The sequence below is a fragment of the Erinaceus europaeus genome, chromosome 3 (assembly GCF_950295315.1).
Source record: "Erinaceus europaeus chromosome 3, mEriEur2.1, whole genome shotgun sequence".
NCBI classification, from domain to species: Eukaryota; Metazoa; Chordata; class Mammalia; order Eulipotyphla; family Erinaceidae; genus Erinaceus; species Erinaceus europaeus.
The window spans coordinates 71160131-71187478 of NC_080164.1; the positions used below are offsets into that span (position 1 = coordinate 71160131).

Below are 27348 nucleotides of genomic sequence, written 5' to 3' on the forward strand. Positions count from 1 at the left end.
CACCACCTGTGAAGCTTTCTAGTTGCCGGTGGGGAGGGGCTCAAACCCGGACCCTTGTGTGGATCCTTGCACTTAGGACTATGTGCACTTAAGAAGGTGAACCACCGCCCAACCCCCTTTACTTATTATTGGGTAGAAACAGAGAAATTGAGAGGGAAGGGGAGATAGGGAAAGAGACAGACACACCTGAAGCCCTATTTCACCACTCGTGAAGCTTCCCCCCACTGCAGGTGGAAACAAGTTTGAACTTAGGTCCTTGCACACTATAATGTGTGCACTTAACCAAGTGTGCCACCATCTGGTCCCCAAATAAAAACTTCTTGGAGGATTATGATAGCAAACACATCCACGCTTTGAATGAAAAATATCTTTGTTGGAGGGGACCAGTCAGTGGCACACCAGGTTGAGCATACATATCACCATGTGCAAGGACTCGGGTTCACACTTTCAGTTCCCCTGACCTGCAAAAGGGAAGCTTCATGATTGATGAAGCAGAGCTGCAGGTACTAGCTCTCTTTCTCTTCCTCTCTATTTTCCCCATTTCTGTCAATTTTTCTCTGTCCTATCAGGCAAAATAAAAAAAAAAAAAAAGGAAAAACTGGCTGCCAGGAGCAGTGGATTCATTGTGCAGGCATTGAGCTCCAGAAATATCTGTGGTGGCAAAAAATTTAAAATAAATAAATAAATTGATGTGAGACATTCAAAAGAGAAGTTGTTTTCTATAGTGATATTGCAAGCTGAATTTACAAATACCCTTCAATGAATAGCAGTAGTTTTACAGTATAGTCTTATGATTACAGAAATGGAATACTATAGAAATAGAATAGTATAGAAAAATGATGTGGATAAAACATTTTTGGATAACTAGTTTCAAAAAGATTTTCTGCTACTTGCTAATAATTTAAGCTAGAAAAATATATAATATTTTTTGAAAACTTAGAGTTTTTTTACATTATTTCTGTATTGGGGGATTAATGTTTTATAGTCAACAGTAAATATAATAGTTTGTACATGCATTAATATTTCCCAGTTTTCCACATAACAATACAACCCCCACTAGGTCCTCTGCTGCCATCCTGTTCCAGGACCTGAACTGCCCCCCCACCCCAGAGTCATTTACTTTGGTGCAATACACCAGAAAACTCATAGAGTTTTGAATAAGGAAAGTAAGAGTTATTTGTGCAGAAGCTTAATTTGTTTATTTTTTTTTTAAATTCCAATATAGATTTGTGACTATTCTGTCCACAATGAATTTTTGATAATTAATTTGAATTTGTGGACCTAGTTGCACACATATATATTTAAATTGTAGAAGGAGTATTAATTAAAATTAATAATAACATACATTTGTACATCTTGGGAAATAGTGGTATTAGTACTATACTAAAAGAAAAAATTCTAAATTATGTATTATTGATTCTACCAAGTAATATTGTTTCCCTAAGATAATTTACAATGTTTTTAGAGAGTCTTATTTTCTTTTTTAATTTTTTTTTATTTTTTATTTTTTATTTTTTTATTTTTTTTTTATTTAAATTTTTAATTTAAGAAAGGATTAGTGAACAAAAGCATAAGGTAGGAGGGGTACAACTCCACACAATTCCCACCACCCAATCCCCATAACCCACCCTCTCCCATGATAGCCTTCCCATTCTCTAGCCCTCTGGGAGCATGGACCCAGGGTCGTTGAGGGTTGCAGAAGGTAGAGGGTCTGGCTTCTGTAATTGCTTCCCCGCTGAACATGGGCGTTGACTGGTCGGTCCATACTCCCAGTCTGCCTAGAGAGTCTTATTTTCATAATGTATGCCTATTGATAAAGGAAAGTTCTTAATCAAGGAATGCCTTTCAAAGACATAAAATTCAATTAGTTTTTCTTACTTATTTAGAAATGTATTAAATTACATTTAAAGACATGTAAATATTCTATTTTAGTATTTTCAGCTTGAGATTTCCCTTTTTATTTTATTTATCAATTTTTGAGTTTTTCCTTTTTAAAAATTTTTATTTATAAATGAAAATATTGACAAGACCACAGGATAAGAGGGGTACAATTCCACATAATCCCCACCACCAGAACTCTGTATCCCATTCCCTCCCTTGATAACTTTCCTATTCTTTATCCTGCTGAAAGTATGGACCCAAGATCATTATGGGGTACAGAATGTGGAAGGTCTGGCTTCTGTAATTGCTTCTCCACTGAACATGGGCTTGAAAGTTTGATCCATACTCCCAGCCTTTTTCTTTTCTTTTTTCTTTTTTTGCCTCCAGGGTTATTGCTGGGGCCTGGTGCCTACACCATGAATACATTGCTCTTGGAGGCTATTTTTCCCATTTTTGTTGCCTTCGTTGTAGTTGTTATTGTTGTCATATCTGTTGTTGTTGGATAGGACAAAGAGAAATCGAGAGAGGAAGGGACGACAGAGAGGGGGAGAGAAAGATAGACACCTGCAGACCTGCTTCACTGCCTGTGAAGTGACCCCATGCAGGTGGGGAGCTGGGGGCTCAAACCAGGGTCCTTATGCTGGCCCCTGTGCTTTGTGACAGGTGTGCTCAACCCACTGCGCTGCCACCCAGCTCCCTGCCTGTCTCTTTTTTTCCGTAGTGGGGCAGGTGTCTGGGGAGGCAGGGCTCCAGGACACATTCATGGGGTCATCTGACCAGGGAAGTCAGGTTGGCATCATAGTACCATCTGGAACCTGATGGCTGAAAAAGAGTTAAAATTTAAAGCAGAATAAATTGACTAGTCATGAACCTAAAGGCAAGTATTTTACAGATGAAGATTTGGGGTCTCTGTTTTAGAAAAAGCTAGTAGGTCTATTTTAGGTATATTCCAAGGGGCCCATGACTACTAGTTTTTGCCTGAGCCTGACAGCTAAAATGCAGGTGGACGCAGGTTATTGTCTGGGGAGATGGTGTAATAGTTAAAGAAAGGACTAGAAACTGGATCAGGGAAGAAAGTAGCTCCCAAATATGGGAAAAGTATATAAATATTGTTAACTGTAATCCCCACTGATTTGATCTGGGGCCCATAGTCAGCACAGGAGCCTATGCGTACTCTGCATCCCTGTAGGTCTGAGCTTGCATTCTGTGGTCATGGCGAGGAACATTCCAGGCTGCACTAATTTCAGGATACATCTTCCTTGGGTGGTAGGTAGAGTATGTTATCCAACCTCCCTTGGGAGAAGGTAACAGTCCCTACCATTGTTGATCCACATTGAGGGCAAGGTCATATAGAGAGTGTTTCCTTTTTAAAGGCCATTAATGGTTTTGGTAGTGGACATATATATTTTTAAGTGTTAATTTGAAAAATTCAGTGTTTTATTTACCTATAATCAAGGCAGGCAGTGAGTTAAACAAAATCAATCACGGTGAACCATTTGTAGGTGGAAGTTTACCTACTTAAGATGAATACCTATATCTGATTATTAATTTTAACAGATAGAAGCATTCAAAACCTATATATTTATAAATAGACTTTAACTATTGTGCAGTGTCCATTACTACCAGATGTGGAATCTATGCCTTGTTACCAGGACAGAAAGTGAGAAACTAGAGATTAAAAAGTTATAAAGAGGAGCACATGATAAAGGAAGATCATTCACACACACACACACACACACACACACACACACACACACACACACACACACACACCCTATGCTTCTCTAAAGAATAGGAACAGAACTGGTTGGGAAACAAAGGCTTATTTTTTTATCACGTTATTTGGTTATAAGGATTTGAAAATTCAAAAGGCAGAGTGAAATTTAGTGTAAAGAATTATTTTTTTTCTTTTTTTCTCTGTGTGTCAGGCATTGAATCCAGTGCTTCATACATGCAGAGCATCTGACCCCAGATTGAAAGCTAGTGCTATACCTAACTTTTTTTATGCAGTGTCTATAACTATTGATATTTCAGGATTAATGAGAGTTTAAAATGAGATGTAAAAATGATATTGATGGCACTAAGAGTCACACCCATTATAGCTTTGACTAACTCCACTAATTCAATTCTATTTCCATACCTTTGTAAAGGGAGAATGTTGTTTGTTTGTTTATTTTAGCTGAATTTCTTTTTTTCTTGATAGGATATATATATATAGAGAGAGAGAGAGAGAGAAAGAGAGAGAGAGACATCTGCAGCACTGCTTCCCTACTCATGAAGTTTGCTTCTGCAGTTGGGGACCTGGAGTGTGAACCCAGATCATTACACATTACAATTGGGTGCACTGCTGCCCAGGCCCTAAATTTATTTTTTTATTTTTTATTTTTTATTGGGGAATTAATGGATTACAGTACAGTTGTGGACACATAGGCTCAATCTCTCATCTCCCTGTGATAGGTGTCTATAAGATACTTTCACCCCCAATTTATGCTTATTATTTTAAAATAAATTATCCTAGACCTAACACATATTACATATTAGCTCACATCTGAATTTTAAAGTATACTTTTATAAGTAAATCCGTAAAATAAGCTATTTGAAGATGTTATTGACTAATGTAATAATATACTTGATAAAAGTTATTCTTAAGGATTAAATTAGATTTACATGCTTCACTTTTCTAGCTTTTGTAACATGAAGAAATTAGGAAGTAAGTCAGTTCTAGTCCTAGTAAGAATACTCCATTGCCAAATCATTGATTTTTTTCCTCCAGAAACAGTGATTGTGGGGTTCTTGTGTTGTTGGATGACTGCACAAAATATCTTATAACAAGGTATTTGATATATTAATCTCATATCAACACACTTATGTATAATCTTTAAATAGTATATTTTATTGTTTTTGTCTTATATAATATTCATGTTGCTATATTAGGATTTTGTTTTAAAGTAAGGAAACAATAGGAAGTTTGTTTAAACCAAATGTTTAAAATAAAAAAGGGAGGAATTTTTTTTATTCATTCAGTTTTACCAGAAGTAAGTTTATGGTAATTTCTATTTAATACTTATATTACTTTTCAAGGAAAAGACCATTTCAGGCATGAAGAATATCATTGCTGAGATGGAACAAGCTTCAAGGTAAATCATTCAGCATTTATTGGGGAGCAAAGTTTCATGTTTGGTACACATAGTAAGAAAAAGTGCTTTGTTGTTATATATGACTCTGATGTTGAAAGATCGAAGTCTGCAGGGGAAATAAAAGAGGACGGATTTTTTTTGCCAAGTAAAGAGAAGAACATACAAGGTAGTACAAAGAAAATCAAAGTACCACAGAGAACCATGGATAATGTTCAAGAGCATCCTGAATAACAGGTAGATAAGTGTGTTGGTACTTGAAATGTAAGGGAGAACATAAAGGAAAGAGAAGCCAAACAGGCAGTCAGAGGTTTGTATTACAGATAAATAAATCGTTTTACCCTGTGGGTTCTTAAGAGGTCATTAAGGAGTGTCAGGATATTTGCCTTAGAAAGATTAGCCAAACTGAAGAGGTGATAATAGATTGGGGTTCATGAGGGTGGGAAACAGGAATGAGGTACTTAGAAGGGAGTGAATCTAGAAAAATGTCAGATTTCTGACTGGGGATGAATATTGTACACAAAAGTATGTGAAGAAAGATGATATCCTTCTGTATTTGAGACTTTTGTATAGACCTGTTAATATATTTAGTTTATTTTTTAACTTATTTTTATTAATGATTTACTAATACTAAGGGGTATAGTTCTATACTGCACCTACCACAGTTCTGTTCCCTATACCCCAGCTCTCTTCCCTACACCCAGGACAAAGTCTTTGACTGTTTTTAAAAAGCAAGTACACGTGTTTCAGTTTTTAATATTGCACCTATGAACAAAACCACTTATGAGATGTCTTTCAGAGAAATACAGGTCATTTGGTAACAGATATAAACTATAGCAACAAGAATTCTCAAACAAACAACCAAATTACAGAACTTCAGGGGCCAGGTAGTAGTGCATCTAGTTAAGCATACATATTCTCATGTACAAGGACCTGGGTAAAATCCAGTAAAAAAAAAAAGTAAATAAAAGGAATAATGGCTGCTGGGAGCAGTGGATTCATCATCCAGGCACCAAGACCCAGCAGTAACCCTGGTGGAAATATATATAAAGAAGAATGAGAAAAACAAAAAAAAAATGTAATAAAGATTAAAAAGTACTAGTGAGAAAATAACATCATTTAAAGAGACATTGACAACTATATGCATTTAAATGTTATACATAAGAGTATTGTATATAACATATAAATATATCTAAGAGAGTATTCTTTTTTATTTTTATTTTTTTTTTATTTAAGAAAGAAGACATTAACAAAACCATAGAATAAGAGGGGTACAATTCCCATAGCCTGATCTCTATATTCCATCCCCTCCCCTGGTAGCCTTCCCATTCTCTATCTCTCTGGGAGTGTGGATCCAGGGTCGTTGTGGGTTGCAGAGGGTGGAAGGTCTGGCTTCTGTAATTGCTTCCCCGCTGAACATGGGCGTTGACTGGTCGATCCATACTCCCAGTCTGCCTCCTAAGAGAATATTTCTTAGACTGTTCTTGTTTTGCTGTGCTTTACTCAAATACCCTCTGTACATTTCTTCTTCTTTAATACTTTAAAGTTGTCCCATATTTCCATGGCTTGTGTTTCTGGGTCTCTTCTACTGTGTTATCACCTTGTTGAGACCTAAATGTTCTATGTGGCAGCCCCACTGAGCTTTTTTTTTTTTTAAGCCACTTTGTATGCAGTTGAGTACTTCTGTGTGGGCCCTTTAAATCTGCCATGTGGATTTGAAGTGATTACAGATATGGCACCCATTGAATCCTTCTCTTTTCCTCTCCTGCTCACACTGTATGTCCATGTGTAATTACCAGCCTTCAGATAGTGATGTTTCTCCATCCCAGATGGTCTCAGATGAAGTTTATTGTTATTTTGTTGTAATATTTGTTTTCTTAGGGAGAGGAAACTTCTTGAGACTAGGTTGTTATGGCTCCGCCTCAGAAGTCTAGGCATGGTTTCTTTACTGCCAATATAAATTTTAGATGTAAATTATAGACAGATAGGTATTAGTGGAGTGTAATGAAGAGACCCAAAGCTCCAATACGCTGGATTTACTCTACAAATGTGTTTTTAAAACTTCTTCAAATGTTTTTATGTTAACTATTCATTTCTTGTCTTGTGAGAATTTGTTTTAGGAAAATGTCTCTTCTTATATACTATTTGATTTGTGAAATAGACAGTCTACAGAAGCCCTAATTATGTGTGAGCAAGATATTTCTCGGATGCGCAGACAGCTGGATGAAACGAATGATGAGCTGGCGCAAATTGCCAGGGAAAGGGATATATTGGCTCATGAGAATGATGCACTCCAAGAACAGTTTGCTAAAGCGAAACAAGAAAACCAGGTATACTTGTTCCTAGAGTCTTTTCTTCCAAGGAAAACAATGTATTTTATCTTGAGCACAGCTCTTATGCCGTTGTACAGAAAAGCTCAGGTTTTGGATCCTACTGTTTAAAAAAAATTTTTTTATTAGGGGGGATTAATGGTTTATAGTAAATACAGTTGTTGGTACATGTGTAAAAATTTCTCAGTTTTCTGCAAAACAATCTCACTCTCAGTTTAAGTCTTCCTCCATCATCATGTGCCACCACTTGAAAGCCACCCCCAACCCTAAGTCCTTTACTTTGGTGCAACACACCAAATTTAGCCCAGGTTCTACTTTGTGTTTCCTCTTTCTATTCTATTTCTCAGTTTTTGTCTATGAGTGAGATCATCCCTTTACTATAAAGAATATGCCAGGGGCCAAGTGGTGGCAAACCTGGTTAAGGAACATGTTGCAGCAAGCCCCCGGTTCCCGCCCACAGGGGGAAAACCTTGCAAGTGGTAAAGCAGTGTGGCAGGTATCTCTATGTCTCTCTCCTTATCTTCCCCTTCCCTCTTAATTTCTGACAATCTCCATTAAGTAAATAAATAAAGGTAGTAAAAAATTTAAAAAGAATATGCCATAATTTCAGCATGAGATTTGGACATGTAAATGATTAAATCTTAAAGAAAAAAGGGAACAGGGAAATAAAATAGATTTGTATTAAGCTGTAGTAAGTAGTCCTTAGTAAAGGTTAAATATTCTAATGAAGCAATATTAAATATTGGTTTATTAAATTTTTAACAAATACTTGATAAACATTTTGTAATATTGTTCTTATTATAAAATTTGCATATTTTTTGCAATTAGGAAAATTGATTTTAAAACAATTTAATTTAAAACAATTTATTTTTTTTTCATTGGGTCATAGGCCTCAGAGTAGAAGATAAGTCCTTCTGTGGCCCAGAGATTGGATAAGAACCCATATGAAAATATTTGGAGAACACAGATTAAAAAAAAATTACTTATTTTTAGAGAGACAGATGATGAGAGAAGTATGAGACAGAGGGCCAGAGCACTATTCAGTTCTGTCATGAGGTAGTACCAAGAGTTGAACCTGTGGCCTCTGGGGCTTAAGGCATGCTCTAACAGGATGGGCTGTTTCCTCAGCTCATTGCCACAACTTTTAACAAATTAGGATGGATACATTTAGTATCTTATTTTCATTTTTGCACTAGGTGTAAATGGTAATTTTAGTTTTATTAGATATTACTCTAGACATTTTTCCATATGCATACTCTCCTATGTGATTATATACCATTAATATTATACCACTATTTACTACATCACTCAGTTAATGTGAGTAAAGATTGTCACAAATAATGCCTTAATGAACATTCTATTTATATATTTAAGTATTTATTTACTTATTTATTTATTTTGCCACCAGGGTTGTCGCTGGGGCTCTGTGCTGCACTACGAATTCACCGCTTCTGGCGTCCATTTCCCCACCACCATTCTCTCTCTCTCTCTCTCCCTTCAGTCACTGGGGGTTGGTGCCCGCACTACCAACCCACTGCTTCTGGTGGCCTTTTCTTTTTTTCTTTTTTTCTTTGATAGGACAGAGATAAATCGAGAGGGGAGGGTAGATAGAGAGGGAGAGAAATATAGATACCTGCAGACTTGATTTAGCGGTTGTGAAGTGAACCCCACCCCTGCAGGTGGGGGGATCCCAGGGCTTAAACCAGGATATTTGCGTGGGTCCTTGCACTTTGTACTATGTGTGCTTAACCCGGAGTGCCACTGCCTGACCCCATCTCTCTCTCTTAAATTTTATTTATTATTGGATAGAGACAGAGAAGTTGAGAGGGAGGAGAGATAGAGAGGGAGAGAGACAGAGAGACACCTGCAGCACTACTTCACCACTTGTGACGCTTTCCCCCTGGGAAAAGCGTGATAAGGTGCTTGAACCCAGGTACTTGTATGTTGTACTGTGTGCGCTAACCAAGTATGCCATCGCTTGGTGTATCCTGCTCCCTTTCTCTCTCTCTCTGTCTGTCTCTCTCTCTCTCTCTCTCTCTCAATCTCTTGTTTAGATAAGACAGGGAAAAATTGAGAAGGAAGGGGAGACAGAGGAGAGAAAGACACCCGGAGACCTGCTTCACAATCATGAAGGTCCACCCTGCAGGCTGGGACCAAGAGCTCAAACCCTGGTCTTTGAGCTTGGTAATATGTGCGCTCAACCGGCTGTACCACAGCTTAGCCCCCATGAACACATTCTTTTAAAATACCATTTTATTAGATTTAATTTGAAAATGAATCAAAGCTAAACTTAGTTATGAATTTTGAAAAATTGTATTTAATTTTTTTTGTTGCCAAGGGATTCACCATTCTGATGAATGGTGAATATTGGATTCACTAACTTTAGATAGCGAGAGAAAAACAGAGAGAAAACATTGTCAGGCTGGAGTAGTGGCCCTGCCTGTGGACTCTGATGTACACAGACAGGGTTTTCAGGTTCAAAACTTCTCCTTCCCAAAAGCTGGTGATTCACTGAGGAAAAAAAAAAAAGAAAAAGAAAAAGAAGCAGAGAAAAAGATAGCATAGCACGAAAGCTTCCAGTAGTGTAGAGGGGCTGAGTTTGAACTTTGTTTGCATACATGGCAAAATAGGCACCCTCCCAGGTGAACTATCTTGCTGGCCCCTAAATTACAAAAAAAAAATAATAAATAAATAACTGTAGGAACCAGGAAATAGCTCCTTCAGTAGGAACACATGCCTTGCTGTGTGAAGGTCCTGGGTTTGCATCTAGGCACTACATGGGCACACAATTAACAGCACTAGGGGAATAGGATGGTATTGGATATGTACGAAATCCAAGATTCATCCCCCAGTGTCATATTAAAAAAATTTTTAGGGAGCCGGGCAGTAGTGCAATGGGTTAAGTGTACATGGCGCGAAGTGCAAAGACTGGTGTAAGGATCCTGTCCAAGCCCTGGCTTCTCACCTGCTTCGCAAGTGTTGAAGCAGGTCTGCAGGTATCTATCTTTCTCTCCCCATCTCTGTCTTCTCCTCCTCTCTCTCATTTTCTCTCTGTTCTATCCAACAACAACAACAAAATGGCAAAAAAAAACCTCAAAAAACTTTTTAAAGGGGACATTTTAAAATATAGTGACTACCCATATATCCATCTCCCACCAAAAGGTAACTGTTTTGGGTCTTGTCTTTATAAGCATTTAAAATATTTATTAATATTATCACCATATAGGAAGTCACCAGTTTGCTTTTTTGCAAAATTGTTTACTCCAAGGATACATGGAAATATCTGTTCCTTGTCATAACAAAATAGCTTTAAATCCTTGCTAGTTTGATAGGCAAAATAGTATTTTTACTGTTTTAATTATCACTTCTTTGATTACCAGTAATCTTAATTTTTCTCAGGTATTACCTTTTGTGATTACCTTTTGTGATTTCTGTTTGAATTCTTTATACCCATATACTACTTGGAATGCTATGTTTTTATCATTATTTCTTATATATTAGATGTGTTGATTTTAATTTATATATTTTGAAAATATTTGTAACTTTACATATGCTTTGGCATGTATTATTTTATTTTTTGTAGTCAAATCTTGCTTTTTCTCATAGGTACTATCCAAAAAATTGAATGATACTCACAATGAGCTTAATGACATAAAACAGAAGGTCCAAGATACTAATCTGGAGGTTAACAAACTGAAGAATATATTAAAATCTGAAGTATGTATATATTTTTTCTTCTTTGCTTACCATGCCCAAGAGTTTTCATTAGAGCCATTGATCAATTACACTTATAGTGACAAGTAAATCAAATCGTTTTAGAAATATGCCAAATTTTCTGTTGTCATGATGACCAGAAATGTCCAGAAAAGAATCAAGAATATGTCCTTTTTAGTTTGCCACCCAGACATTCTAGACAAGTAGAATTTTTCTAAGAGGATAAAAAGGACCAGAAAAGGGTAGTTTTCTCTGCCATGCCTTTATAAAAGTGGAGCCATTTGATTGTATAGACTATTGTTGGGTAGCAGGAGAGGTGTTTATTTTTTATTATCTCTATTTATTTATTGGATAGAGAGAGCCAGAAATTGAGGGGGGGAGATAGAGTGGGAGAGAGACAGAAACACCTGCAGCCCTGCTTCACCACTCACAAAGCTTTCCCTCTGCAGCTGGGGACTGGGGGCTGGAACCTGGATCCTTGTGCATTGTAATGTGCACTCAACCAAGTGCTCCACTACCCAGCCCCCAGGAGAGGTGTTTTATTGCAGCCCTTTACCATGTAAGCTTTGAACCATGTCACAAAACTAAATTTAGTTTAAAAATTAGTTCCTATCTCTGAGGAATCTGAGGTGTTACTGGAGAAACTGTACATCCATTAACTTATTACTACATAAAACTGTAAGTCAATTTTAAGAAAATAACAAAACCAATCAGATTCCTACTGATAAATTTGTATTCATTTGAATCTCTAAAGTCAGTACAGTAGGGAGATAGCTCACCTGGTAGAGTGAATATTTTATCAGGCATGAGGAACTGGGTTCAAATGCTAGGCCACCAGGGGTGGGGAGCACCATGAAAAAAGGGAGCTGCCCAAGTAGTGAGGCAATACTTTGGTGCTTCTCCTCCTTCTCTCTCTCCCTCGGGCTCTCCCTCCCACCCACTACTGAAGAAAATGAACAAAAAAGAAAAATAGTTCCGTGGTACAGGCTGGGAAGTAGCTCAGTGAATGAGCATTGGGCTCTCAAGTTTGAGGTCCTGATATCACTTGTACCAGTGATGCACTGATACTCTCTCATAATTAATGAATAAATCTTACAAAAAGCAGTCTTCTGGGAGTTGTAGAATTATGAATATATCAAGCCTCAGTGAAATCTGCAGCAAGGAAAAAATGTACAGTAGTTTAGTATATTAATTTATTAAGTAAGACTTAGCAAAAATCTTTCATATTAAAATACAGTCATTCCACAAGGTGGCGATATTAGCTGTTTCAACCAGTCTCATGTAATTATGTGAGAATTTTAAGTTTGAATCAAAAGATTTGTTAGGGCGAGGCTTTATTTTATTTTTTCTTTTCTGCCTCCAGGATTATCGCTGGGGCTTGGTGTCTGTGCTACAAATGGCTCCTGGATGCTATTTTTTCCCTTTTTTTTTTTTTTTTTGCCCTTGTTGCTACTGTTGTTGGATAGTACAGAGAGAAATCGAGAAAGGAGGGGAAGACAGAGAGGGGGAAGGAAAGATAGACACCTGTAGACCTGGCTCGAACTGGGATCCTTACTCCTGTCCTTGCGTCTCGCATCATTTGCGCTTAACTCACTGCACTACCGCCCGACCCCATGAGGCTTATTTATTGCAATTTGATCATTTTATTTGGTGCAGTATTTCTGACAGGGAAATGCACTGTTTATGAACAGATAGGGAAGAAGGGGACCTACTGCCTTTTAAATTAACTACCCAAATTATAACTTTTAAAAGTTTATTTATTTATTGGTTTATTTACTAGATAGAGATGAAATTGAAAGGGAGATAAAGAGGGAGAGAGAAAGAGAGACATCTGCAGCACTGCTTCACCAGTAGTGAAGTTTTCCCCCTGCAGGTGGGGATAGTGCTGAATCCAGATCCTTACACACTGTATGTGTGTGCTTAACTGGGTATATCACTGCCTAGTGCTCAGAGAATAACTTAAAAAAAATAATAAATTTCCCAAATCATACCACTAAACTATGTTTTTAAACATAACCTCATAAGGATTACTCAGTATAGTTTATTATTATTTTTGTGGAGTTGATTTTTCCCCCTCTAATGATATACAACTTTAGTAAATGTATATATATATCGGGGTTATTTCTGGGGCTTGGTGCTTGCATAATGAATTCACTGCTACCAGTGGTCACCCCCCTTTTTTTTTTTATAAAGACAGAGATATAGGGAAGGAGAAAAGAGAGGGAGAGAGACATCTGCAACACTGATTTGCCATTTGTGATATTTACTTCTGTAGGTAGGGACTAGGGACTTCAGCCAGGTCTTTGGGTATGGCAACGTGTATTCTAACAGATAATGACAGAACTTTAAGTTAAAAAGGTAGTTCCTGGGCCTGGAGGGCGTTGCACCCAGTATGAGTCACACTTTACCATGCAGAAGGACCACAGTTCAAGCCCCCTGTACTTACCTATCAGGGGAAGTAGTGCAGGTATCTCTATTTGCTTCAGATAGCTCTCTTTCTCCCTCTTCCTTCTCCCTCTCTCCACCTTTCTCTTCCCCTCTCCCTCACTATTTCTCTGTCTCTATAAAAAACAATAAAAATAAAGGGGGAGGGGAACCACTGAAAGTGACAAGAGTCCTCATGCAGGCAGTAACCCTGGTGGTAAAAAAAAAAAAAAGTTATCAGAGTTCATGTGGTGGCACACCTGGTTAAGTGCGCAAGGACCAGAGTTCAAGCCCCTGGTAAGGACCAGGGTTCAAGCCCCTCGTCCTCACTTGCAGGGGGTGATGTTTAACAAGTGGTAAAGCAGGGCTGCAGGTATCTCTCTGTTTCTTCTCTATCTTCCTTCCCCCTTTCAATTTCTCTCTGTTTCTATCCAATAATAAATAAAAAGTTCTCTGTCACATGCTGATATACATGTAAATTAATGAATGACATTTATTGGCATATATTTGACATTTATGTCTGAGAATTGCAGACAAGTAATTAGAATAATAAATGAAAAAATGTTTGTCCATTATGGAGAAAAGTAAGGCTAGGATTACAAATGAAAGGCAGGAACCAGACAGGAAATATGCTGAAAGAATCTTTAGAAGTTGATAATTAAAATATGCAAGAACTCAGAAGCCCTATAATTAGCACGACCAAAAAAAAAAAAGTGTCCAAGAACAAGGGAATACACAAATACAAAAGGCCAAGTTCAAATAGAAACTCAGAGACTAGACCATCAGTTAGTCAATAAATTGATATATGAGAAGACAGACTACCATATTTAACCAGGTTCTAGAGAAAAAAGGGTAATTAACTTTACTAGAAGGATGAGTGTGGCTCAAGAGTCAGGTCTTGGTCCCATTCCCTTTTGTTCAATTACATGATCAATTTTATAAACTAAGACTTGGTTAGATTCATTCCTCAAGGCTATGTTCTAATGTAAATCCCTCCTTTGAGATAAATTCCCAATAATATAATAAATAATATTTAATTTGTATCATGTATTAAACATTTTACAACTTTTAAAGTACTAAGAGTTTCTTTTTCTTAGGAGTCTGAGAACCGACAAATGATGGACCAACTCAGAAAAGCCAATGAAGATGCTGAAAGCTGGGAAAATAAAGCCCGTCAAGTGGAGGCAGATAACAATACCCTCAAACTGGAACTCATCAGTGCTGAGGCAGAGGGTAACAGGCTAAAAGAAAAAGTAGATGCCCTCAATAGAGAAGTCGAGCAGGTAAATTTGGGGAAATGTGCTTAAAGCACATTCTGCATTATATCTAAGAGTTTTGTTTGGCTTTTCATAAAAATACATATAAACTATTATTTGTAATGTGAGCTATAGTATATTTTGCTTATACCTACTCTTTTTTTTATTGGGGAATTAATATTTTACATTCAAAAGTAAATACAATGGTTTGTACATGCATAACATTCCCCAGTTTCCCATATAACAATACAACCCCACTAGGTCCTCTGTCATCCTTCTTGGACCTGTATTTTCCCCAGCTACCCACCCCAGAGTCTTTTACTTTGGTGCGATACGCCAATTCCATTTTAGGTTCTACTTGTGTGTCTTTTTTTTTCTTATCTTGCTTTTCAACTTCTGCCTGAAAGTGAGATCATCCCATATTCATCCCATATTCATCCTTCTGTTTCTGACTTATTTCATTAAAATGAATTTTTCAAGGTCCATCCAAGATCGGCTGAAAACAGTGAAGTCACCACTTTTTTTTTTTACAGCTGAGTAGTATTCCATTGTGTATATATACCACAACTTGCTCAGCTACTCATCTGTTGTTGGACACCTGGGTTGTTTCCAGGTTTTGGCTATTACAAATTGTGCTGCCAAGAACATATGTGTACACAGATCTTTTTGGATGGGTGTGTTGGGTTCCTTAGGATATGTCCCCAGGAGAGGAATTGCAGGATCATAGGGTAGGTCCATTTCTAGCCTTCTGAGAGTTCTCCAGACTGTTCTCCACAGAGGTTGGACCAATTGACATTCCCACCAGCAGTGTAGGCCCAGCAGTAGTTCCTTTGATCCCACACCCTCTCCAGCATTTGCTGTTACCTTTTCTGATGTATGACATTCTCACAGGAGTAAAGTGGTATCTCATTGTTGTCTTTATTTGCATTTCTCTGACAATCAGAGACTTGGAGCATTTTTTCATGTGTTTCTCGGCCTTTTGGATCTCTTCTTTGGTGAATATTCTGTCCATGTCCTCCACCCGTTTTTGGATGGGGTTATTTGTTTTCCTGTTGTTGAGTTTGGCAAGATCTTTATATATTTTGGTTATTAGCCTCTTGTCTGATGTATAGCATGTAAAGATCTTCTCCCATTCTGTGAGGGGTCTCTTGGTTTGGGTAGTGGCTTCTTTTGCTGTGAAGAAACTTTTTAATTTGATGTAGTCCTATAGGTTTATACTTGCCTTAGTCTTCCTTGTAATTGGATTCGTTTCATTGAAGATGTCTTTAAAATTTATGCAGAAAAGAGTTCTGCCAATATTTTCTTCTAAGTATCTGATAGTTTGTGGTCTAACATCCAAGTCCTTGATCCACTTGGAATTTACTTTTGTATTTGGTGAAATACAGTGGTTCAGTTTCAGTCTTCTGCATGTTTCAACCCATTGTTTCCAACACCATTTGTTGAAGAGACTCTGGTTTCCCCATTTAATAGTCTGAACCCCTTTGTCAAAGATTAGATGTCCATAGGTGTAGGGGATGCCTACTCTTTTTTTATCACTCTATTTGGGAGTTAGTCACTTATAGTACAGTTGCTGACACATGGGTACAATTTCTCTTCTGTCTGTGATAGGTATCTGCAAAGCACTCTTACTTCCAACTTACGTTCTCTTTCACCATCATGCATCAGGGCATAGTGCCATGCATATGGCAAAATAGCACACTGTCCGAGATATTTCACTGGCCCTAAATATTTTCAAGTACATTTCCAAACACAGAAAGGGAAAACTCAGGATGAAACTTTAATTAGTTATAATTCATTATGTAGGTCCAAAGACCCTAAAGAAAGGAGGCAGGAAGGGTTGAAAGAGAGGTACGGACCCAGTGCCCTATGTTGGCAGAAGACCACAAATTGGCGTAAAGTGTGGTGTGCTGACATCTTTCATGGAGAGCTGTGAAACAGCATTTCTGTAACAACAGAACTTTTTTAGTCATTGCCATACTGTGGATATAGCCATTTTTCCTTTGTAATAAACTGAAAAAAAAAAAAACACCTTGGATCCTACTTTTGTTCTTCAGTTAATTAATAGTGTGACAACTGTTTTGTAAATCAACATTTGCTCCCAAAATAAAGTCATCTAGAAAATTCCTATACTAAGAAAATCTTACTTTTTTTGATTTTTCTCAATCCCTGTTTACTTTTTCCTATAATAAAATGATGCAACAAATATCCTTTTAGATTTTTCCTTGGGTACATTTTTCTCTAGGTTTGTGTCTGAGAGTAGAATAACTGGATTCAGGTTATGTGGAATAGCTCTTCTAAATATAACCAAATGTTCTGTCAGGTTTTACTTTTCCATTAGAACTTAAGGATGGATCAACTTCTCAAATACTAAGGAATTGTTGGAATTATGAGACTAATTTTCTTTAAAAATTAAAAAAAATCTTTATTATTTATTGCAGAGAGACAGCCAGAAATTCTGATGAAAGGGGGTGATAGAGGAGAGAGACAGAGAGACATTTGCAACATTGCTTCACTATTTGCAAAGCTTTTTCCCTACGGGTGGGAACCAGGTGCTTGATCCTGGGTTCTTGAACATTGTAACATGTGCACTCAATCAGATGCACCACCACCTAGCCCCCAACTTAAATTTCTCTACACTTTTTGTTTTATATTTCCTTGATTGCACTGGATATCTTTTAATGTTTTATTTTATTTTATTTGCTATTTAGAATTCCTCTCTTATTAATTTTCCCTTGACTTTTTCTTGAATGAATTTTTATAAAATCTGTTCATTTTTATATTTGGTTATTTTTTTTTCAGTTAACTTTCAGAAGTTTTCTACACATTTTATTTATTTATTTATTTGCCTCCAGGGTTATTGCTGGGGCTTGGTGCTGGCACTATGAATCCACTGCTTCTAGTGGCAATTTTCCCCCCATTTTATTGGATAGGACTGAGAGAAATTGAGAGGGAAGAGGGAGATAGAGAGGTAGAAAGAAAGATAGACACCTTTAGACCTGCTTTGATACTTGTGAAGCATCTCCCCTGCAGGTGAGGAGCCAGGGGATCAAACTTGGATTCTTGTGCAGGTCCTTGTGCTTAGTACTACTTGCACTTAAGTGAGTGTGCCACTACCTGGCCCCCTCTGTATTCTTCTTTCTAAACCGTTTAGAAAAGGGTTTGCTTCTGCAAAGGACTCCTGGTTGTGATTGACTTAGAACAATATTTATGTTAAAGTTTAGAAGAGGAAATCAGTAAAGTCAGACTCCAAAACTGAGTGAAGTCAGTTAGGCTTTCAGTTTCTCACAATTGATGTGAGGGCAATATCTGCCCTCAATATCTGCCACCCCATTGATAGTCAGGATTGATTCGGCTGATCTAGCTGACTATGCAAGTGTCTCTTTCCTCCCTCACTGTCCCTACCAAAGCTGTACACTCAGTAAAAGAGAATAACCTTCCCCAGATAAGGACAGATAGGTTATACAGGTAGCTCTGCTACTCTACTAGAACTTCCAAACAGGCTCTCAGTTTCTCACAGTAAACATTATTTTTTTTAAAATTTATTTCTTTATTGGGGAATTAATGTTTTATATTCAACAGTAAATACAATAGTTTGTACATGCATAACATTCCTTAGTTTCCCATTTAACAATACAACCCCCACTATGCTCAGTTTCTCACAGTAAACATTCTTTTCCATCTTCACAGACTGTCCAACTTTTGGTTGTCTCTATGATGTTGAAAGCATGTTTTTTTTCCTGGAACCTCCCTCCAGGGGTTATAGATTATGTGGTGGTCTCAATTCCAACTTTCCATTAGTCTTAAATTCTTGTTTCCTATCTTTGCTTAAGTGTTGAAGCATAAACCATTCTCTATTACTGGAGTTTCCTTCTCCTAGCTCTTAGTTTCAGGCCTCCTCTAGCTTTGTTTTCTCTTTGATTTTGGTATATGATAATTTCTTTTTCTTTTCTGAAAATGCATCTGTAAATTGCAAAAATGAAAGATAAATAAAATGTTTTACCTAGAGTTTCCCTATTATTTCAATTATCTATTTATTAGAACTTGAAACATCTAGAGTGGTCTTTCCAAAACACACAAAACCAATCTATCATCTTTGTCTATATTTTATCTTTTGATTAGATAAAAACTCAAGGTTTAACTCACCTTATGAGCTCTATCTTGGAAGTTTTGTATACCTGTAAGTTATAAATGTTATCATTCATACCCTTGTTTTCTGAGATTAAGAAATACTAGCCATCTCTCTTGTCTTAGAAGACATTTTTCCTCCATCTACAACACTCTTCTTAGGACTTTTGTACTTAACATTCCTAAGATTTTGAAAAGCTGCCTTCCCCATAGTACACTACATATCTACTTGCCTCTCAAATCTCAACTCAGTTGCCATGTTCTACCACCAGATCTCCGTATCCCATCCTCTCCCTTTATAGCTTTCCTATTCTTTATCCCTCTGGGAGTATGGACCCAGGTCATTGTGGGATGCAGAAGGTGGAAGGTCTGGCTTCTGTAATTGCTTCCCTGCTGAACATGGGCGTTGACTGGTCAATCCATACGTACCCCTCTCATCCTACGGTTTTGTTAATGTCTCCTTTTAAAAATAAATTTAAAAAAAGAAAAAAAGAAAAAGAAAAATATATTTAAAAAAATGTCATTTTCTCAGGGAAGCCTTTTCTGACTTTGCTACTCTCTCAGTTCAAGTCATTTTCTTTAGAAATATTCTTTCACTTTGTATTCATGTATTCACCTATATGAGATAATTGGGTTGAAACATGCAGAGGAATGAAGCTGAATCACTACATTTCACCACACACAAAAGTAAACTTCAGTTGAATCAAGGACTTGGATCTTAGACCAGAAACTGTCAAATACTTAGAGGAAAATATTGGTAAAACTCTTTTTCATCTAAGTTTTATAGGTATTTTCAATGACACAAGTCAAGTTGCAAGGAAGATAAAACCAAAAATAAACCAATGGGACTACATCAAATTGAAAAGTTGCTTTCTTTTTTTAAAATTTCTTTTAATATTTATTAATTTGTTGTTTTATTGTTGTAGTTATTGATGTCATTGTTGTTGGATAGGACAGAGAGAAACAGAGAGAGGAGAGGAAGACAGAGAGGGGTAGAGAAAGATAGACACCTGCAGACCTGCTTCACCCTGCACTTGGGGAGCCGGGGGTTCGAACCAGGAACCTTACGCTAGTCCTTGTGCTTTGTACCACCTGCACTTAACCTGCAATACTACTGCCTGACTCCCTGAAAAGTTACGTTCTAAGTACATTATAAAGAATGACCAGTTGACTGACTGACTGCCTTACCGTGGGTTTTATGTTATAGAAATTTAAAACTTAAATTTCTTCCTCAGAGTGCTTTGTATTAATATCACCTATATGAACTAAATGTTATATAGTCCAAGTTTACTATCATTAAAGATTTTTCCAATTTTGTTTTCTATTTGTTCAAGTTAAAAATGTGCATATAATCTTGTCTTGACAGCACTTAAATGCAGAACGATCCTACAAGTCTCAAATTTCTACTTTACATAAGTCTCTTGTAAAGATGGAAGAGGAGCTTCAGAAGGTTCAGTTTGAAAAAGTGTCTGCCCTTGCAGACTTATCTTCCACGAGGGAGCTTTGTATTAAACTTGACTCAAGCAAAGAACTTCTAAACCGACAACTGGTTGCTAAAGATCAAGAAATAGAAATGGTATGTAATATATTTATGTAGTTTCCTTAAAATTACAATAGAATTGCCACAATTTTAGAAAATTCTTTTTAAAATAAAATATTACATTAAGATATATCTTTCAATTAAATTTTTATTTTTTAAAAATATTTTTATTTATTTAGTTTGGGTAGAGACAGAAATTGAGAAGAAAGGGAAAACCGGGAGAGAGAGAGAGAGACAGAGACACCTGCAGCACTACTTCACTGCTTGTGAAGCTTATTCCTTACAGGTGAGAATTAAATTTTTATCTTTAAAGCCCAAGGAGCTAATTTATGACATCATTGTTATAAATAACTGAATAATGTAACAGAAACTCTTCCTTTTAGTTTGTGATTTGCATTTACTTTTAGCTAGAAGAACTACAAAATACTTCAACACAGAAATTAACAGAGTCAAAAGGTTGAGCTTTAGCCAAATTACAACTTTAAGGATATTCTTTTAATTGAATTTACTTACTGATGTACTGAGTGCTTTTAAACTGTAATTCATTTGAGTGTACTTACAGTGTGCTTTTCACTGTGACTATAGCTTTCAAAAGATACAGATCCTTGATTTCACCTGCTTTCTAGTGTTGACATACCTATACATTGGGGAAAGTTCTATTCTTGTATTTCCAGTTTTTTTTTTAGTTTCTTTTTTAAAAAATTTTTTAATTAATTTTTTTATTTTTGAGAGAGATGCAGAGAGAGAGACACACAGAGAAACACCAGAGTACTGCTCAGCTCTGGCTTATGGTGGTGTGGGGGATTGAACCTGTGACTTAGAAGCCTCAGGCATGAGAGTCTGTTTGCATAACCATTATGCTGTCACCCCCACCCTCCAGTTTTTTTAAAAGCCAAAAGTGAGTATAGCATCAGATGATTTTTCTATATCAATTAATACACTCTAGCAATTTTCTTTCTTCTTTTTTTTTTTTTTTGCCTCCAGGGTTATTGCTGGGGGCTTGATGCCTACATTACTAATCCACTGTTCCTGGTGGCCTTTTTTTTTCTTTCTGTTTTATTGGATAGTACAGAGAGAAATTGAGAGGAGAGGGGAAGATAGAGAGGGGGAGAGAAAGATAGATACCTGGGGAGTCAGATGGTAGCGCAGCGGGTTAAGCACAGGTGGTGCAAAGTGCAAGGGCTGGCTTAAGGATCCTGGTTCCAGCCCCTGGCTCCCCACCTGCAGGGGAGTTGGTTCACAAGCAGTAAAACAGGCCTGCAGGTGTCTTATCTTTCTCTTCCTCTCCTCTCTCCATTTCTCTCTGTCCTATCCAACACAACTACATCAATAAAAACAACAATAATAACTACAACAATAAAAATGGGCAACAATAGGGAAAAACAAATATAAAAAATTGGACAGGGACTGGGACTTAGCTCATTTGATGAGTATGTGCACACCTTATCATGTACAAAGCCCTGGGGACATTTAACAATTTTTTGATTTTTTGATTTTTTTTTTTTTTTTTTTTTTTTTACCAGGGCACTGCTCATCGTTGGCTTATGATAGTGTGGGGGATTGAACCTGGGTCTTTTTAACCTCGGGCATGAAAGTCTCTATGCATAACCATTATACTATCCACCCCCATTCTGGCTTTTTTTTCCCACCAGGATTATTACTGGGACTCACTGTCTTCATAACCCCACCTCTTCCCCCCTTTCTTTTTGATAGAGTTAAAGAGAGTGAGAGGGGGAGAGAGATATGAAGAGTCACATATAGCACTACTTCACTACTGGTGAAACTACCCCCTTGCATGTGGGAACCAGGATTTTTTTATTTATTTGTGGCCACCAGTGTTATTGCTGAGGCTTTATGCCTGCACTAGGAATCCACTGCTCCCAGTGGCCAATTTTGTCTTTCAATTTTTACTTGAAAATTTTTACAGAGAGAAACTGAGAGGGAAGAGGAGATAAGGGGAGAGAAAGACACTTGCAGACTTGCTTCACTACTCATGAAGTGTTTCCCTTGTAGTTATGGAGTGGGTGCTTGAATCTAGGTCCTTGTCCATGGGGCTATGTGTACTTAACCACCTGTGCCACTGCTGGCCTATGACCAGGATCTTGATGCTTTGTATGGTAATGGTGCATGCTACTGGGTAAGCCACCACCTGGCTCCTGGGAAAAAAAATTAAAGGCCACAAGTGGACTGAGGAATGCTACTGCCCTTCAGGGAACTGAGGCCATTGATGTTTTTAAACATCCCTATTTCACATAAGTATTCAATATAAGAGATCAGTACCATCAAGATTAAAAACACTATACTCAAAAGTAGTAACTTATTTTAACTATTTCTTTTATTATTAGTAAAGACAAATTTCCACATTTACTAATATTTTGTTTCTGTTCATATCACTAGTTCATATTTGCCATCAGACATTGTTCCACTATTTTTTTTTCTCTCTCTCCCCTTTCTACTTACTTGATAGTACAGAGAGAAATTGAGAGGGAGGGGAGACAGAGAGGGAGAGAGAAAAATAGATACCTGTAGACCTGCTTCACTACTTGTGAAGTGACCCTCCTGCAGGTGGGGGTTGTGGGTAGGTGGCTGGAACCTGGGTCCTTGGGCAAGGTGATATGTGTGCTAAACTTGGTGTGCTACTGTCCAACCCCCAATTTTGACTCTTTATATTGACTATTAACATATTTACATTTTATGTGGCCAAATGTAATTATTATTTTGCTTTTAGTTAGTAATGAGAGAGAGAATCAGAGTATCATGATGGTACATATGAAGCTGGGATCAAATTTGGGTCCTCATGTCTCTTAAGTTCAGTGGTCTAGTCACTGTACCATGTCCCAAGCTACCAAATGCCATTCTGAATTGTGTTTAGTTTAGAAGATTCATCCCCTACCTGCCTGTGCTCCATTAATTTCAGTTTTGTTTAATTCTCTTAGAGTTGTATGGTTACCTTTTTCACACTTAACTTCCTTTTTTTTTTTTTTTTTACTTTTACTATTGTCATTATTATTATTGTCACCAGGGTTATTGCTGGACTTGGTTCTGACACTGTGAAAATCCACTATACCTAGTGGCCATTTCTTCTTCATTTTATTTGATATGAAAAAGAGAAACTGAGAGAGGAGATGGGGAATAGGAAGAGAGATACCTGCAGCACTGCTTCACCTCTCATGAGATACTCCCCATATAGGTGTTGGAGCAGGAATTTGAATCTGTGTCTTTGTCACATGATAACATTTGCACTCTGTTGGCCAGCCCCTCATATTTAACTTTTTATTTATTTATTTATTCATTTCTGCCTCACATTTTTTTAAATTTTTAATTTCTTTATTGGGGAATTAATGTTTTACATTTGACAGTAAATACAATAGTTTCTACATGCATTACATTCCCCAGTTTCCCATATAACAATGCTATCCCCACGAGGTCCTCTGTCATCCTTCTTGGACCTGTATTCTCCCCACCCACCCACCCCCACACCAGAGTCTTTTACTTTGGTGCAATACACCAATTCCATTTCAGGTTCTACTTGTGTGTCTTTTTTTTTTCTTATCTTGTTTTTCAACTTCTGCCTGAAAGTGAGATCATCCCATATTCATCCTTCTGTTTCTGACTTATTTCATTAAAATGAATTTTTCAAGGTCCATCCAAGATCGACTGAAAACGGTGAAGTTACCATTTTTTACAGCTCAGTAGTATTCCATTGTGTATATTACCACAACTTGCTCAGCCACTCATCTGTTGTTGGACACCTGGGTTGCTTCCAGGTTTTGGCTATTACAAATTGTGCTGCCAAGAACATATGTGTACACAGATCTTTTTGGATGGGTGTGTTGGGTTCCTTAGGATATATCCCCAGGAGAGGAATTGTAGGATCATAGGGTAGGTCCATTTCTATCCTTCTGAGAGTTCTCCAGACTGTTCTCCACAGAGGCTGGACCAATTGACATTCCCACCAGCAGTGTAGGAGGGTTCCTTTGACCCCACACCCTCTCCAGCATTTGCTGCTGTTACCTTTTCTGATGTATGACATTCTCACAGGAGTAAAGTGGTATCTCATTGTTGTCTTTATTTGCATTTCTCTGACAATCAGAGACTTGGAGCATTTTTTCATGTGTTTCTCGGCCTTTTGGATCTCTTCTTTGGTGAATATTCTGTCCATGTCCTCCCCCCATTTTTGGATGGGGTTATTTCTTGTCTTGTTGTTAAGTTTGGAAAGTTCTTTATATATGTTGGTTATTAAACTCTTATCTGATGTATGGAATGTAAAGATCTTCTCCCATTCTGTGAGGGGTCTCTTGGTTTGGGTAGTGGTTTCTTTTGCTATGAAGAAGCTTTTTAATTTGATGTAGTCCCATAGGTTTATATTTGCCTTAGTCTTCTTTGTAATTGGATTCGTTTCATTGAAGATGTCTTTAAAATTTATGCAGAAGAGAGTTCTGCCAATATTTTCTTCTAAGTATCTGATAGTTTGTGGTCTAACATCCAAGTCCTTGATCCACTTGGAATCTACTTTTGTATTTGGTGAAATACAGTGGTTCAGTTTCATTCTTCTGCATGTTTCAACCCATTGTTTTCAACAGCATTTGTTGAAGAGACTCTTCTTTCCCTATTGAATAGTCTGGGACCCTTTGTCAAAGATTAGATGTCCGTAGGTGTGGGGGCTCAACATTTAACTTTTTAAACACACGCACACACCCACACACACACACGTGCGCGCGCGACACACATGTATTATGAGATAAGGAATAATTTCCCCTCAAATAGTAATGTTTGTTTCCCCTCCTTTGAAGAAACATTTGATTTGCAGAGCATTTTCTAGGCTACATATGCTCTTTAAGTCATATTTTGTAAAGCAAAATACAAAATTTCATAACCATCATAAATGGAACTATCTGGTGGAATGTATACTTTACCATGCATGAAGATCTGGGCTCCCCATTATACATGGGAGCGCTGCATCCCCACCACTGTGTGGAAGCACCATGCAAAGGGGAAAGCTTCACAAATGGTGGGTTGATGCTGTGTCTCTCCTCTCTCTCCCTCTCTGTCTCTTACTCTCTACCCTCCTCACCCCCCAAAAAAGAAAATAAAGAAATGCAAAAGGAGGGCTGGTGAAAAATAAAATAAATAAAAATTAAAAGTTTCCTACAGGTTTATCTGAGAGGGAGTGTACAATTGCTCTGTATCTTTAACTGTAGATTACAGTGATGTTCCATAAAAGTGGGTTTTTTTTTGTTTTGTTTTGCTTTTTGTTTTTTGCCTCCAGGGTTATTGCTGGGCAAGTAAGTGCCTGCACTACACATCCACTGCTCCTAGAGGCTATTTTTTCCATTTTGTTGCCTTTGTTGTTATTATTATTGTTGCTGGATAGGACAGAGAGAAATTAGAGGAGATCGGGAGTGTTCAGGGTGGGATGGCTATAGACAGGACAGAGAGAAATCGAGAGAGGAGGGGAAGAGAGAGGGGGGAAAGACCCACACCTGTAGATCTGCTTCACTGGGAGGCGACCCCCCCCCCCGTGGGTGGGGAGTCTGGGGCTCAAACCCGAATCCTTACACTGGTCCTTGCACTTTGCATCATGTGTGTTTAACCTGCTGTGCTACTGCCCGGCCCCCAGAGTTAGGTATTTGTAACTCATCTAACTCAGGACAAAAACAATAACCATAGCTATCACCATGCAAGTTTTGTGTAAAGATATATAGAAATATCAAAGCTAGAACTGGAAATTGTTTACAATTGGGACTAGTAAATCTTTACTAAATAAATTTCCCAGTATGATCAGCATGGGTAGAAAGTGATACTCTTGTGTGTGTATGAATGCGTATGTATTTGTTAATAAGGAGAACAGAACTTCTAATCAAGAAATTAAAAGAGGTTGTTAATATGTAAAATGTATATATTACACATATAAACTATGTATGAAACAATATGGCAATGTTATGAGTTTCATAATTTATTAGTTTAGTGAGTCTCATATTACTCATTAGTATAGATATGTTCCTATTTTTATACAGATGGAGAATGAGTTAGATTCTGCTCGTTCTGAAATAGAACTCCTCAGGAGTCAGATGACAAATGAAAGAATCTCCATGCAGAATCTAGAAGCTTTGTTGGTGGCCAATCGAGACAAAGAATATCAGTCTCAGATAGCACTTCAAGAAAAGGAATCTGAAATTCAACTTCTTAAAGAACACCTCTGTTTGGCTGAAAACAAAATGTGAGTTAGTTATCAATATACTAGCTTTGTCATATTTTGTAAAATTTTGGCATCTTATTAGGATTTTAAAGGTGGACAACTTAACTTTCATAATTTGTTATTACTTAAACTGAGGGCCAGAAAAATTGTGATTTGCCAAGAAGTAGCATTTATTTCTACTATATGTTTCCATAAATTTATTTAAATTAAACCACCTGTGCTAATTGTTTCCTAGATCTTTGGGTCTAATTGATTATTTGATCTAAAATATTGTCTTTAGGAAATACTATAACCAGATTAGAAAACAGAAAAGACCTGATTGCAGGATTAAGAACTTGTGCACCTTTTACAAAACTTAGCCTCTTTTTTTTTAAATCCAATGTTTGAATACAACAAGAATTGATGGCAGGTGATTTACTAATTAACCTCTGTTCTTATCTAGCTGAATTATGACACTTTGTTATCTAGCTTCAGTCCTACCCTTTTATCTGAGTGGGACCTGGAGAAGAGTAGAATAATGATCTCAGGAACTAGTCACTCATAGGAGTCCCTTATTAAGCAAAGGCTGCAGAGTCAGAACCAGTTTCCTTCAGAAACTATTTTCTGGTTATAGTAGCTATAATTGTCATTATTTTCAGTCACTGCAGCTGGATTTTTATGCTATGTCCAGTCACTACTGCAGTATCATTTGCTCAAGCTGGTAGATGGAAATCTGATTTAAGGAAGCATACAAAAAAAAAGGTGT

General features: G+C 37.2%; 1 protein-coding gene across 4 annotated transcripts in view; it reads left to right on the forward strand.

The window, feature by feature from the left end:
• TSGA10 (testis specific 10) overlaps nucleotides 1-27348 on the forward strand; it is a 129641-nt gene that overhangs the window by 73876 nt on the left and 28417 nt on the right. For all 4 annotated transcript variants that reach the window (XM_060187476.1, XM_060187473.1, XM_060187474.1 and 1 more), the window contains 6 exons: nucleotides 4963-5018; nucleotides 7177-7345; nucleotides 10952-11062; nucleotides 14581-14766; nucleotides 20231-20440; nucleotides 26422-26624. In XM_060187476.1, coding sequence (XP_060043459.1) covers nucleotides 4963-5018; nucleotides 7177-7345; nucleotides 10952-11062; nucleotides 14581-14766; nucleotides 20231-20440; nucleotides 26422-26624 — 935 coding nt within the window. The remainder of the gene's footprint in view (nucleotides 1-4962; nucleotides 5019-7176; nucleotides 7346-10951; nucleotides 11063-14580; nucleotides 14767-20230; nucleotides 20441-26421; nucleotides 26625-27348) is intronic.